The sequence below is a fragment of the Lupinus angustifolius genome, chromosome LG09, assembly GCF_001865875.1.
Source record: "Lupinus angustifolius cultivar Tanjil chromosome LG09, LupAngTanjil_v1.0, whole genome shotgun sequence".
Lineage (NCBI taxonomy): Eukaryota > Viridiplantae > Streptophyta > Magnoliopsida > Fabales > Fabaceae > Lupinus > Lupinus angustifolius.
This window is the reverse complement of record NC_032017.1, coordinates 18,748,185-18,763,881: the sequence shown is the minus strand read 5'-3', so window position 1 is coordinate 18,763,881 and position 15,697 is coordinate 18,748,185. Positions and strand designations below refer to the sequence as shown.

General features: G+C 33.9%; 1 protein-coding gene, 1 long non-coding RNA gene and 1 pseudogene across 2 annotated transcripts; 2 read left to right on the top strand and 1 right to left on the bottom strand.

Moving 5' to 3' along the window:
* Nucleotides 1,721-3,325, top strand: LOC109357166. Its single transcript, XM_019600940.1, has one exon. The coding sequence runs from the start codon at nucleotides 1,882-1,884 to the stop codon at nucleotides 2,986-2,988; it is 1,107 nt and encodes a 368-aa protein (XP_019456485.1). The 5' UTR covers nucleotides 1,721-1,881; the 3' UTR covers nucleotides 2,989-3,325.
* On the bottom strand, nucleotides 7,022-7,632 carry LOC109356494. Its single transcript, XR_002108739.1, has 3 exons — nucleotides 7,561-7,632; nucleotides 7,399-7,445; nucleotides 7,022-7,260 (listed from the first exon to the last, which is right to left on the bottom strand). It is a non-coding gene; the product is annotated as an uncharacterized LOC109356494 (long non-coding RNA).
* Nucleotides 8,980-15,697, top strand: part of LOC109357455 — an 11,745-nt pseudogene continuing 5,027 nt past the window's right edge.

The following is a 15,697-nucleotide window of genomic DNA, read 5'->3' as shown; positions in this document are numbered from 1 at the left end:
CGGTGATATGTATGCTCATATTGCAAACAGTTATGAATAATTATTATATTATTTATTATTCGTTTAGATTATTTTTTCTTGAAGAATCAATAATGCTTAAAAATAAATTATAAATGATACAACAATGTAAAAACTCTTTCACAATCAATATATATATATATATATATATACATATATATATATATATTTCTAAAAAAAATGTCGATAAATAAAGAATTAGTTTTTTTAATTAATGGCTTTTATCATGAGATATACGTGTAAAACGTTTTTAAACGCAAATTCTCATGTCTAGTTCCAAATATATTTAGGTGAGTCCGTGAGTCAATTCTCTTGCAGTCATATATTTATAGAGAATAAAATATTTATTCATGAGATAATTTATCTTCTATGATCAATAAAAATGTGATATATATACTGTATTATTTAGTTTAGAAATATTTTTATACAAAATAATTAAATATAATACATGTCATAATTTGAGTGGTTGAAAAAGATAATTTATCTCTTTATACCGAAAAATACTTTATTATCGTATTTATATTTATAATACAATATGATTAACTTTTTTTAATGGAAATTTACTCGATATACAAAACTTGAATCTAATAGATGTCTCATAGAAAATTTAACTTATACCACTTAAATCAACCACTCGTGACGATTAATGCCATTATTTGGTTATGCATTATCATTCTTATTTTTTAAAAGTATAAAAAGAATAATTAGAGTAAGTGTTTATAATTGCTATTATAGTTTAGATTTTTCTAAAGCAGTTCTGATTCCTTAATAATCATAAGATTATAGCTGTTAAAGGTTAATAATTACAAGATTAATTTTAAAAAAGAGTCATTCATTTACGCATAACCTTAATCACTAAAATAAAATCCAAACAACCATTCAAATAAAATAGAATTCAATAATCAAAATTCATAAAGAAAAAAATCAAAACTAGTGACTAGATTTCACTATAGATAGCGGAACTAGTCACTTTCAAGGAGTTGTGTGCATAGCTTACATTTTTTACCGACAAAACATATAAATTTTGTCCAATCCACTTATCTGCCAAGTCCGTAGACATTTCTAATGGACAATGGGCAGCCCATTAAAGAAACAGAAGGAAAAAAATAGAAAAAAAAAATCAAATAATTATAATATAATGTGTTTTAATGCCTCAAAAATATAATCTAATATGATTCATTTAACTTTATACAAAATATGAAAGTTTATTTTTAAATTTACTTCAATTATTTTTTTTTATATTCTATTTTGTTATGTTAACTTTTTCTTTTTAAATGGTTAATCAATATCCGTAGCCACCCACATGTTTGTTAGTCAATTTTAAAACAAGAAAAAACATGTAATTTTGTTTATTAAGATAATACAGGCAGACCTACCCTCCTTAAATTTTATGAGCATTTACATGTATGAGAAAAAATGAACAAGATATCATGATGTAAAATTTGAGAAGTAATTAATACACGATACAAGTCATTGAGGTGAAATTGAGATATTCTATAATATTAGAAAGTCAAATACTAAAATATGAGAAGAAAATGAATTTTTTAAGAAAAAAATAAAATTATAATAATTAAAAATATTATAATGTCATCAAATACCGGACTTTGGAGAAAGTTGATTCATTGATCCCCATCCATTGTGGTGATATATCTATCTAAATTTTGTAGTATTGAAAGGTAACTTAGGATTCACTAAAAATAATTATTTAGGTTGCAGTTTTTGACCTCGCAGTTTACACTTACAGCTGCCACCCATTTTCATTCTTCTCACTCATAGTCACTACTTAATCCTTTCTTTGGTTCAACACTACAAACCCCAAAATCATAAAACCAAAAATTGAAGCAAAATCAAACCACACAAAAAATGCAGCACCCATCGAGACCCGAAGCGGAACACTTGTTAGGTATGGCTGAGAAGCTTTTACAAACACGAGATCTCAACGGTTCTCGTGAATTCGCTCTTCTCGCTCAAGAATCTGAGCCTCTTCTAGAAGGCCCTGACCAGATCTTAGCTATAGTTGATGTACTTGTTGCATCTGAGAAGCGCGTGAACAACCACCCTGATTGGTACGCGCTTCTCGGCGTCGATCGACGCACCGATGATATTGAAGCGATGAAGCGCCAGTATCGCCGCCTCGCTCTCCTCCTTCACCCTGACAAGTCGCGTTTCACCTTCGCCGACCACGCGTTCAACCTCGTGGCTGACGCGTGGGCTGTACTCTCTGACCCAATTAAAAAAGCACAATTTGATAGGGAGTTGTCTTACTTCACCCGTGTTGATCTCTCTGCCCCGGCCCAAGCCCAGGCCCAAACCCAGGCTCCTAGCTGGGTTCAGCAGGATAAGTTGCCGGTGCGTAGAACCGGGCCTGGGCTTGGCTCTGGCTCGGGCGTCCGAAACAATGTTCCTCCTCAGGGGTTTGACTTTGATCCGCGGAACAACAACGCTTCTGCCTCCGCCGTCAGGAGTGAGGTTGCGGCGGAGGAGAGTTCGCGGCGAAAGTCGGCGACGTTCTGGACTGCTTGCCCTTACTGTTACCGGCTCTATGAGTATCCTAGGGTTTATGAGGGTTGTGTGTTATTGTGCCAGAATTGCGAGAGGTCGATTCATGGAATTGAAGTTAAGTCTCTTCCCCCCCTTGTGCCGGGGCAAGATGCGTATTACTGCTGCTGGGGATTTTTCCCTATGGGGTTTGTTCTCGGAAATATCGAATCTGGTGAAAAGGAGAAAAATGCTGTGCCTGAGCCTGTGCCACTGCAGCAGCCTGCGGCGACAGTGCTGCCCAATTGGATGCCTGCGCCGACTGCGTCATTGCCTCAGCCCACACAGAATGGTGGAAACAATGCTCAACCTGCAGCGGGGAATCCGAGGGTAACAAGGGCAGCTGCTCCGACTGGTGTTCAGAATGGGGCTCCTTCACGGGGAGGTACTCCAAAGAAGCGAGGAAGGCCACGGAAGTATCCTCGTGATTGAGTCTCAGACCCAATTTGAGTTTCTGGTGGTTACTGCTTAGATGGTTTGAATTGTGGCTGAAGCTGGAACTGAAAGTCAAATGGTTATTGGATATGTAGTTTTTAGGTACTGTTATGTTGCTTATCTATTGTTTGTAGATAGTTTTAGCTTATTGTCTCAACTGTCTCATGATTGGTATATTTATCTCTTTAGTATCTGCTGTAGAGTTGATTCAACTGGTTATTGAGTAGGAGAACAATGTTACTTGTTAGCTAGTTGAGATTAGATTTGGAGCCTTGGATGATAATTTTTGTTAATTTATGTGGACTTTGAAATTTCCTTGTTTTGTTTCCCTTAATATACCATTAGCACATCTAGCTGCACCATACAATTGGTGCTGCCATTATCTTTTCCCGAAATCTATGTGAAGGAAAAGTATGTTTGTGGATTTAGTTCATGTTGAAATTCTCAAATTATAGATGCTAATGCCTAGGTGGTGCACTGGGCATATCGTGCTGGCAATCGCATGCTTCAGATTTGGTTCTCCTTTTCGTTTACTTGGAAGAAGGTGGCATATATGACCTGAAGGTTCTCTGATTTCATTTTTTATGCTGAAGTCAGTATTGAGAATAGGGAAGTCATAAAGAGAGAAATAGAGACTATGCCTTCATAAAGAGATGGTGGGTTTGGCATTTTATTGGCTTTGAATAGGGATGGGGAAGAACAGCAGGGTTGAATTGGACAAGGAGTTTCATTCTGGTTGTGAGTTCTTTACCGCGGCAGCTCTATAAGCACCTTATTATTGCTGCCATGGTTTACTTTTTTCCTTAATTTGGGATTCTCTACCCAAACCTTTATTTTCTTGTATGTTTTGGCAATTCTACACCAAAGCCACCCGTGATGACTATTTTTGCGTTATGAAGTGCTTTGTGAACTACAACAACAACCAAACCTTTATCCCGTTAGGTGTGGTCACCTACATAAAGTAATTGTTTTTTCAATGTTGTATTACCCTGTCTGGAAACACTTTCCTTATGCATTGGTTGTTTTCCATATGTATGCCTCAGAAAATAAGTTTTTCAGGCCTTCTGTTTCAACCTAACTTCTTTTCCTTAAGAAATCCTATTTAGAGCATGCTTCAATCTGATATTATATTTAGGTATTGGAAAACACTTCTTTGGGATTTAGAGGTTATACTTCAAATTAATGCTAGACGATGGTCTAGTACTCTACTTTGGAATCAAGACTAGTTTAATTTTTGGGAATCACAAGGAACTCAATTCATTACTGGTACAAAAAGGTCATTCATTTGTAGATTATCTTTTCCCAAGTTGTTAGATATGTAGAGGGAATTGGCTTGCTTAGTTGTTTGTTTTTGTTTTGTTTGGTGAGGATGTCTTATTCTCTTATAAATATTTCTTTTATTGATAGTTGATAGCCAATCGGGCTTTCATGGACTGTTGGATGAGCCGGGTTGTGGCGGGCCAGAAATGGGCTCTAGATAGTTATGGCTCGCCTGGGGAGGTTAGCTGTGCCTTCTTGTTAGGGACCGCTGCTAACAATTTACATGAAAATAGGCTCTTCTTTTTAATTAGAAAAGTTTACAAAATAGAGATTGGAGACCATCTTCATATGGAGATCAGTTGATGTTCCTTTAGCCTACACTAGCATGCTAATAACTTCCATTGAGTATAGCTTGTAATTGTTCTTCTACTAACTCAAAATTGTCTTAGAAAGTAACTATATTATACATAATTAAGTTGTTGTATCGGAAGGACCTGATAATATAAGTTAATACTATGTAGTCTTATATGGTGTTTGTAGACTTAGCGAACAGTACAGTCAAATTAGGTCCAATTTTTGTTGTAACTTGGTAACATTCTCTCATTTTTCACCTTATCCTGGAACCTGGTAAGATAACAACTACTACTATATCCTTTATCCTCATCTCTCTAATTCTTTCTAGATCATTGTTGTTTCAGCCACACCATTCCTTGACTACCACCATTGAGCCATCACCACCAAACCAATATTATACAGTGGGTGACAAAATAATTTTCAAGCCTAAATACCAAATTTTACAACCAAACGTTCATAAACTAGTAAATAAATAATCAAATATCAACAAGCAGTGAAATGAAAAACAAAGATCAACCACGGTTGAAGAGTAGGGGGGAAATGGAGCATCTAGCCATTGTTATTTTTTGTTCATCTCCAAGTCTTGACTTCATACACAAGGGTACTTATAGGTTCACCCGAACACTCAATCCAGTTTCTGAGTGAGGAAATAGAAATTTAAGTAAGTAGACTTAAGATGATATTATAAGAGAATCCTTGAACCTTGACCATGGATATTTATAGAAGGGTAGTAAAAGGAGTTTTCCCTTATAAGCAAGACATTCAATTTGGGTTCATAATCGTTATATATATATTAAGGTGTTTGGAGTTGTCGAAATTGTATCCGACTGCGACTTTGGTTGCATTTATTCATAATTATTTAAAACATTAAGATTTTTACAGTTCCCTAAGTTCTGACGACAACCAATATTTAAAATTGTCATCTCTACTACTCAGAGTTGTAGAGGGTTGGGCCATGACTTATTGAACATGCTAACCTATCCGTAGGTAGAAGATAGAGTGAGAAGAGAGTTGCTTTCTTTTCATGGATGTTATTATCATTTCTTCCTAAGCATGGATTCGTCAAACACCCTCACGTGTTGGTGTCCGACATGTATCCGACATGGATACGCTCAGATTCACGAAGGGTACGTATCCGTATAGTATCCAAAAGTTGAAAAAATAAAATAAAATAAATAAATATCAAGACACGTACCCGATTCGTTTTCAATAAAATATAGGATATATGGATTCATTTTCAGTAAAATACTAGTAAGTTACCCGTGCATTTGCACGGGACAATAATTTTTGTTGCTCATGTTTTAGCAAGTCAAATGTATTCAATAAAAGCTATGCTATCTATTCATTTTTAAAACATGCTCTATTATTATATAGAGTTCATGGGAGACTCATTAAATGGGAAGTAAAACTATGTGAGTTAGTAAGCATAAAATTTAGTCAAAGTATATACTAATTAAGTAATATGTTGTTAGTATTGTTCTAAGGCACTAAGATCATGTTGCTTACTCAATAAAGAGCTCTGAATCCACCATAGTAGTCAATTATGAAGGAAAAACCTTCAAGGCTCTATATGGTAAATGTTATGAAGGTGTATGAGAAAGTGAAATGCCCCAACTATGAAAATCAAAGTGATAGCAACAAACACACATTTGCACAAACCACAAGAACGATAACCAAGGTATCCGATAAACATCAGCTCCCAAAATCAACATCTGAATAAAAAACCCGAGCCCTTTTGTAAAAAAACATTCATCACATGACCACTTATCATAGAATTCCATGAGACAACATTTTAATCACTCAATTCATCAAACATCTTATATGCACCTCTCAACATCACCAAATTTGAAATAAGCTGCAATGAGAGAGTTAACAACAACATTATAAGAACCAAAACCAATTTTATAAACATATCCATGGACGCTTTTACACTCCATTTCCTCCCCCTATGCAGCAAAACACTTCAAGACATAAGTAAATGTAAAAGCATTCTCTGAAACTATCAACTCCTGCATTTTCTTAAAAATACACAAACTTACACTATAATTACCAATCCTTGCATATTCAGTCCTAATAAGATTCTAAAGAAAAACCTTATCATTGAGAGTTTTGTCAAATATTCTTCTCCCTTCAATTAAATCACCACAATTTACATACATAAAATCCAATTTTGCCCCCAAAGCCTCTTCAATCTTCATACCATTGGAAGTGGCAATGGAATGAACCTTTCTCCCATCTTCCAGAGATTTAAACTTAACACATGTGTCCATGATGATAACATAAAAAACAAAAATACCATTGGATTGACTTTTGAAGGTGAAATAGATGATATGATATATCTGCAAGAAATATATTTCAATATTCAACAACAACAAAAAAAAACGAACTTATAACAGAGGGTCATTTACAACAAACTTTAAGGAAGTAGAAAATAACAACAATTGTATGACCTACAAAGATCCATACCATTTTTACTAAGAGATACAAAGTAAACTGTAACGATCACATAGTTCTTATTTTATGTTTAACCATCAGTTCATCAATTTTAGGCTCTGAAGCATGTGGTTCTTTCAAAAGTTGAAGCCTTTTTATCATTTGCAATCTTGTCTCCATTTCTTCCTTCGCCAAACACCTTAATTGAGAAAGAAAAATAGTCTAGGAAAAAGAAACTGACTTTAGGAATGGAAAAAATAAGAATGAGCAATCTACTTCAAGATTTTGATGTACATGTGTTAGAATACAAAGTCGCTAAAAAGATGAGCACAATAATAACTTTGGATATCATAGCCTTACCTTTTCCATCATATTTTGGTCATCACTCATTACAGATTCAAATGGACCTACAATAAACAACCATGAAACTAAATAAAAGTGAAAAAAATGAAAAATATTTACCTTCAAAACGTATAAAACAGAGATACAACCATGAAATCAAATGAAAGGGAAAAAAATTACCTATCAAATCTAGCAAGCAGAAATGAACCTTGTTACCAACAATGAAGACGAATGAGATGGAGAAACAAAAGGACAAAGCAATGACATGAGAGAGAAGAAGACCAAGTGGTTCTTTTGAGTGTGGTAGTCATCCAGACTTCAAATGATTATAAGTTGGACTTTAATTTAGGCTTTTATGATATTTAATGTGAGGTTTTATGTTGTTATTATTATTATAATTGGTGGGGCCATTATCCCGTGTGTTATAGTGCAGGATAGAACATGGAGTGATTTGAGCGGGGAAATTGTTGCTAAGGTTGTGACACGTGTACGACAGAACCTTCTTTTCTTATATAGTATATATAGATAAGATATATAGATTTATTTTCAGTAAAATAAGATTACATAGATTTGTTTTCATTAAAATATGATAAAATAGATTTGTTATAAAAGACAATGATTTTCAATTTTCATTATATTTTTTACTTTGGATATTTTGATTTACACTTATAATTTTATTATATTTTATGTGTTTTTATTATTTTATACGCGTATCTTAAACGTATAGTATACTATATTGCTGCTTTATAACAGATGTTAATATATGCATGTAATAAATTAAAGGAATGATTTAGTAGGATTGTAATATTTAAAGAAGTTAATGCATTAATCTATGAGTGTAATATCTACAATTAACCTATCATTTATCATTCATTTATATATTTTTTTTTGAAGAGTGAATGATAATTAAATATGAATGATGGATGATACATTTATAGTGTATAAAATTCTTGGTGTCATTGCCTACATTTCCCCCTTTAATGTATAACCTAGTGATTGCGTTTTTTGTACAATCAATGATATCTCATCACTCTACGATAAATGAACTAATCTCGTTCAGGGTGTGTGACTATCTCTCCTAATAAATATCGCTCACAAGAATTAAATTCTCACATTTTAGCCTATTTGAGAATCTAATGAAATCTTATATCATTATATCAATGTTACAAGAAATAATAAACAATATATTAATTGTTACACTATATTATAAGAGCGATTTAAACAATATTTCTTTAGAATTGTTGATGCATTTTGTAACAAAAAATAATAAAGATAAATTGATTTGTATATTATTTAGACTTGTCTACCCAATATATCATGTTTTGTTTAACTTAATTGCATTTATCACATTTTTTATTTAAAAGATTACACTTATTTCTTATGCAGGGGTGGTCAATGTAATGAAAGTTAAAAAATAGAGGAGGTTTGTGTAGATGTAAAAAATGAGGGATAATTTATATAATTTCACTAAAACTTATGGAGTGCCAGTGTAATTTAGTCTTGATAATATGACATAAAAGAGAATAGGAAGGTACTAATTATTGAAGAAATTTAAATATTATTCGGTCAGTGAAAAATATAAAAACACCCGTCAATTGCGATGAAGAGTAGTTCTTAGAAAAACATCCATAACGAAAACAAGAGTTGGTGGAAGCGCGTGTAACGAACGAAGAGTGTCGCCGGAGCCATGATCTCATAGTTCTTCATCCTCTCACAGCGTGGCGATAACATCGTTTTCCGAGACTGTTAGTTTTCTCTTTATCAACCTCACTTTTCAATTCCAATTTTCTATTACTTTCTCACTAGATCCAATGCTCTTTCTATCAATTACGTTCATCTACATTGTTTTAGTTTAACCTTCCAGATCTCACTTTAATCATATCATTAACGTTTTCTAATTCGTAATTATTACTTCAATTGCAAAATCAAGTTAAACTGAATGTTTGTATGTTAATATATATGTGAATTTGTTGCTCGAGCTCAATCACATTGGAATTCTAAGATTCTAGCTGATCATTGTTAATATTTGTTTTTGATGCTATTCTGTAATACATTCTGAAAATGCTTTCTATAGATTCTAATGCTTCACTTTTGTTAGCAATGGACTTGCCTTAGCCGTAATTTGAAGTAATACCTGTTCTTCTGGTTTTTACCTTGTCCATTTTCAGTTTCTTGCAGCTGTACTCTCATCTTATTTTGTGGTTGCTTCTGATATTAGATTTCTTTGGTCAAGCAAACTGAACCTTAGGTAGTGCTTGGTGCACAGATAGAACATGATGTTGGGTTATATTTCTCTTTGGCTCCACTTCCACCCATTTTAGTGGAACCAAAATGTTCTAGTTTTTACTCTCTTGTCCATTTTCAAACTTAGGATAGAACAAATATGCTCTGTTCCATCTCGTTTTGACAAGTCTTCCAAACTCTAGCTTGAAACATTCGGTTTTGCCGAGGAATAGAATTAAAAACAATGTTTTTGAGGTGGGTGAATGGAGTGGAGTGGACAACCTTTCTGCTAGAAAATAGAATCCGAGAGTTATTATATTACTGAAGTTTCTAGAGCAATTTTAGTAGATGAAAGTTTTGTTACTTAATTGCCTTGTTGCAGACCGCGGTGAAGTGCAGAAAGGAAGTGCCGAGATATTTTTTCGCAAAGTTAAGTTTTGGGACGATGGCGGGCTGGAGGAGACACCACCTGTCTTTGTAGGTATTATCTGTCTGAATCAGGAAGTTTATATTGTAATGTGCCTTGGACTCGAAACAAGTATGTAACGCAACTTATAATTGAATCTTGTTTCCCCTGGGTCAGTTCTCTGTATCACTTAATGTATTTATTTTCATCGGGACATTAAGCCTTTAGGAATAATGAATTCAATGATAGCAGCCAGCCACCCTGGCCCATATTAGGTGCCCAATGAAGGCACTATAGGGCCCATTGAATGAAGACCAAAGAGTATTGTTATGAAGCCTAAACATTGGGAGAATTGGCCATATGTTCATTGCTCACTTGTTATTTTCCCTTTTGCAATTCCTTTATGTTTTTTGGTTGTTTAAATACTACTGTCATGAGCGAGAATAGTAAGAAAGAAATTATCCTCAATTCTCCCTCTATATCTTCTGCTCAGGAAGCTCTGGACCTCGACTCTCAGGATACACCAATTGTGTCCCTAACATTAACCATGGTAGAATACCCAGTGGCTCAGTCCTATACCACTGCTTTGCATAAATAAATTGAAAAGGTTGACATTTTTAGTATGCTGTGAATGTAAAATGGGAGGGGGAAGAGAGATCCCCCAGTCTGTTGGTACTTGCTAAATGAATGGGCAATCATGCTTCTAATTATTGCTAATCGTATGCTGTCTTCAATTTATTTAACATATGCAGGAATTCTAGAATCATTCACCCTTGTTGATACCTGTTATTGCCATGCTCTTATGGTGGTAACAGTAATATAGAAAATATGAAGTTGCCCCTAAAGTTAAAATCTCTTTTTAGATCTCATGAAATGGTTTTTGTGCAAGCTGTGAGTGTCTCTATTCATGTCATGACATTTGTTTGTCGTCTAGTATAGTTTGCTGGTTTTTTATGTGGTGTTGTTTTTTGCCGACAGAATGTGGATGGTGTAAATTACTTTCATGTGAAAGTTGTTGGATTATTGTTTGTTGCAACCACAAGAGTTAATATATCACCTTCCCTTGTCTTGGAGCTTTTACAAAGGATTGCTCGTGTTATTAAAGATTACCTTGGAATTCTCAATGAAGACTCATTGCGAAAGAACTTTGTGCTTGTATATGAGTTACTCGACGAAGTTATTGTGAGCTTTCTCATACTCCATTTAGTGCTTTATATCTTTAAAGCCTAATTGTGGTCCTATATTTTCACATGTGTGATGATTCTTTAATGGATTAAATTATCTCTTTATCCAGTCTATCTACCCGGTGTTTATTATTTTAGTAAACCTAATCTTCACCCATGAGGCTTATTTTCTTCAATGTCATTTATATCTTGCTGCCCATGCGAAGTAATTCCTTTGACATTAATGTTGCATAATGTTTTATTTCTTTGACGAACTGCAAATGCTTATTTGCAAAACCCAACCCCACCCATTTGCAATTTTTTAATGTTACATTTACTTTATTATTGTGCTGCTCCTTTGACCTGAGATTTATACTCAATCAGTTATATGTCCAAAAATTTACTTACGAGGGGCCTTATGACATTACTTGAACCAGGATTTTGGTTATGTTCAAACAACATCTACTGAATTGTTGAAGTCCTATGTGTTCAATGAGCCGCTTGTAGTAGATGCTGCACATTTGCCAGCTCTTGGACCTGCAGCAATTTTTACAGTATGATGTTTAATAGGCATATAAAAGCTTTATGTAATTATCACTTGCACATATGATGTCATTAATCATTAATATTGTTTGCATGCAGCAAGGGACAAAAAGAATGCCAGGGATAGCTGTCACAAAATCTGTTGTTGCAACCGAGCCTGGGGGCAGAAAGAGGGAGGAAATCTTTGTAGATATAATTGAGAAAATCAGTATCACTTTTAGTTCTAGTGTGAGTGCATACATCGTATTTGACTTTCAATTTCATAATTGTGTTTGCCTATTGTTTCACCGTCATATCATGTTCACGAGTACGGAAGCTGTGCTTATGATTTTTAGGATTAACTGGAGAAAAACAAGATTATAATATGTTGACAGACTGGAATCAGAGACCAGATCCCACTCCTGAGAGTACTTGAAAGTTGAAACTTGTTTATTCTAAGTAAAGAACCAACAAGTTGAATATTTATTTATGTATCGTTTGCTTCTGCAGTGTAGAATGGAAAGGGCTAACTTGTTTAACCAAACATAATGAGTCATCTCTAGTGAATATTTTTTGATGCATTGTAGTAGGCCAGTTAATTTTTTCCTCACTTTTATTTTGAAGTGCCACCTAGTTTGATAAGTTTTGGTTGTTGTTGACTGTATTTTCAAGTGGTTCACTTGTCATATGTTTTATTTATCATTCTTAGCTTTCGTTATGTGATTTAAGCAGGGATATATACTGACTTCTGAGATTGATGGCACCATACAAATGAAGAGCTATCTTATTGGCAACCCGGAAATTCGGTTAGCTCTTAATGAAGACCTTGCCATTGGAAGTGCCCAAGGACCAGTTTATGGTATCTTCTTTCAATTTTGGCGGTTTTTCATTTCCAGTTCTCTGCTCTCCTTCATGCTTGAAAATTAATATTTAAGATTTTTTTTAAATTTAAAAATGTGGACATTTTTTCATAATGTACCCACTATTTTTAGGTTTTGTGCATTTGAAACAATATGTTGATCTTATGAATTATGAGTTTTGATTAACAACTGATATTTCATCGGATATGGTGATCATATTTTTTAGAATATTCACTGAAACTTTCACATTTGATCTAACTAAACTTTGGGGGGTATTATGTTAACTTCTTCAGCTTTTCGTTGTTATTGCTTTTGTATCTGTTCCACTTCCATAGACTTTCTCATTGAATCAAGTAGAAACATTATTTCCTGCGGTATCCTGAAATTTTCACTTACTTGGATACCTTATTTTGGGTCGTTTCTAGAGCAGGTTATAGGAGTTCATTCGGCTCAGGACCAGTGATATTAGATGACTGTAATTTCCATGAATCTGTTCACCTTGATAGTTTGATGTGGATAAAACTCTATCCCTGGTGAGCACAAAAGTAGTGATGAAGATCATAAAAATTTCACATATTAAAGTAATTTACTAGCTTGCTTCCTTTTGATTATTACATTTATTTGTTGTTTCATATTGCCAATTCTAGATACCACCAGATGGTGAATTCCCAGTTATGAACTACCGCATGACCCAGGAATTTAAGCCCTCTTTTCGTATTAATGCTGTGATCGAAGAAGCAGGGTCCCTTAAGGTGATGCATCTTCAATAACTTTATATTGTTCATTCTGTCTTTCGGCTACAATCCTTTAGGTGCAAATGCAATTGTGTTTTCTTTTTATTTTGAAGAGAATAACAATAAAATGTTAGTTGAGAAATAATATTCTCATAGTTCCATATATTTTTTATATAACATTTTTGCAACATGGTAACAATAGTCTGGTCTTTTTAGATTTGTTAGAATGTATCAAATTACAAAGACGTTATATGAAAATTTTCCCTTTCTTATTGAGGGGTCCTGGTGTGTGTACCCGTCTTCTTAGGCCAGAGATCTTCATTGTAACCAAAATAATTATGAAGATATAGTTTTCCTTTCTTAAATATTATATCATATACCAATTTAGGCCGTTCTTTTTCAAATCTTAAAGAAAGTTGCCTTTCCTGGCACTTAAGTAACTCTTTTGAGATTGCTATGGCAGGCAGAAGTGATTCTTAAAGTACATGCTGAGTTTGCCTCAAGTATAACAGCAAACACTATCAAAGTGCAGATGCCATTACCAAAATGTACCACCAGGTGTTGTTCTATACCTCTCTATATCATTGAATAATTTCTATCGTGATTCCATTATCTGGAAAGTAATTTTGACTGTGATTTCACTAAAATTACTAACTTTGACAGAACTTGTTTATGCATTAACAACTGAAGTCCTTAAAATCTCCATGGCCATGGTTGTCTTACAAATAGGTTTTGCACTGGGGTAGAGCTAGGCTTAGAACTCTAGACATACCAAACTAAATTTTTCGAAAGATTCTAATTTCAAAGATAAAAATATAAGGGTACTAATTATATAGTTTAATTAATTGAAAGCAATTAATTAAAAACAATTGCATTTGAACCCTGGTTATGCTGAAAGAAATTTTAAACATAAAGCATTACCTATTAATAAATGTGCATGATTAGCAATATTATGGGATCATTTGTTGCATCGGTTTGTGATCATTGGCACACTCATGCATCTCACACCATTTAGTTATATTAATTCTGACATTTTTAGTTTGGAAAAGAGTTCAAGGGGCCATTATATTAATATTGAAAGAATTGCCAACTTCCTTTCTTCTATGTACCAACTCTCCTAAAATCTTAAGCTACTGGGTGAACTGTGAAGACCTATGAATAGTTTTATATCTAACATGCTCTTCAAGGTAGAGCCACTTGAGCTTGAAATGTGGGACTATGCACAAGCTCTCTTTTCCTTCTGCTAAAGTTCAATTATTTTTTTAGGATTGGGGTGGTAAGGATCAAACTTTTAATCACTTGGTTATAGAGGCTTTGCTACCATGTCAAGGAGCTATTATCCTAAATGCTTAAGCCTTTAGGTAAAGCTTTATCAATGGTTTAACATCTAACACTTTGCATTGTATATGGTAGAATCTAACAAAAACAACAACCAAGCCTTAATCCCAATTGAATCTAACAAGGAAATTAATAAATTTTGAAGGAATGTCATCAAGTAGTTTGAAGAACACTTTTTTAAAATGTACTGTAGACGTTAGAGCGTATAATGCTTGTTATACGTTCTATGGATAAATTTTATTGAAGCATCCTGAGAAATCATAATTCTCTGTATGAAAATATACATAGAAGGTATTAATGATGACTTGTATTATATTTGATGATCTAACTTGTTATCCGGATTTGTCTCAGTTAGCTTTGAGCTGGAACCTGGAGCTGTTGGACAAACAACTGATTTCAAGGAAACAAATAAGAGGCTAGAGTGGAGTTTAAAAAAGGCAATATTTCTTGTCATTTCTGAAGTTCTTACTTATTTTTAATGTTTTTTATGCCGTCAACTGTCATTTTGAAAAGCAAGTTTGAAGTATAGTAGTATATGATTATGGTCATTTTTTGTGGAGAAAATGGTCACTGATAAGTGCAACTAAACAGATTGTCGGGGGATACGAGCATACTCTACGTGCAAAGCTAACCTTTTCTCAGGAATCACATGGTACTTATCCTTAATTCTGGTGCTTCCGCAAACTAGATGTTTTGTCTATTCTTAGGTTGAATGATTAATATAATATTTATGCATTTGCTTTAATAGGTAATATAACAAAAGAATCTGGACCTGTTAGCATGACATTTACTATACCTATGCATAATGTGTCCCGGCTTCAGGTAAATTGATCATGTCAACTTTCTGATTTTCATTTCTAATTTTGCAACCTTACCAGGTTTGATTTGATGGTGTTCATTCCGATATCTCCTTAAAATTGTATTAGATTACAGGCTCACATTTTCTATTAGAAAAACAATAGACTCACATCAGATGTGTTATTGTGTTTCTTCTCTCTTATTATATGTTTTACTCAATGTTAAAGCAAATGCCGTTTCGTTCGTAAGAATTGCTAGATTTCACCCCCCCCC

Coding starts and splice junctions, on each gene's coding strand:
- LOC109357166 (XM_019600940.1), top strand. CDS start 1,882: ATGCAGCACCCATCGAGACCCGAAGCGGAACACTTGTTAGGTATGGCT.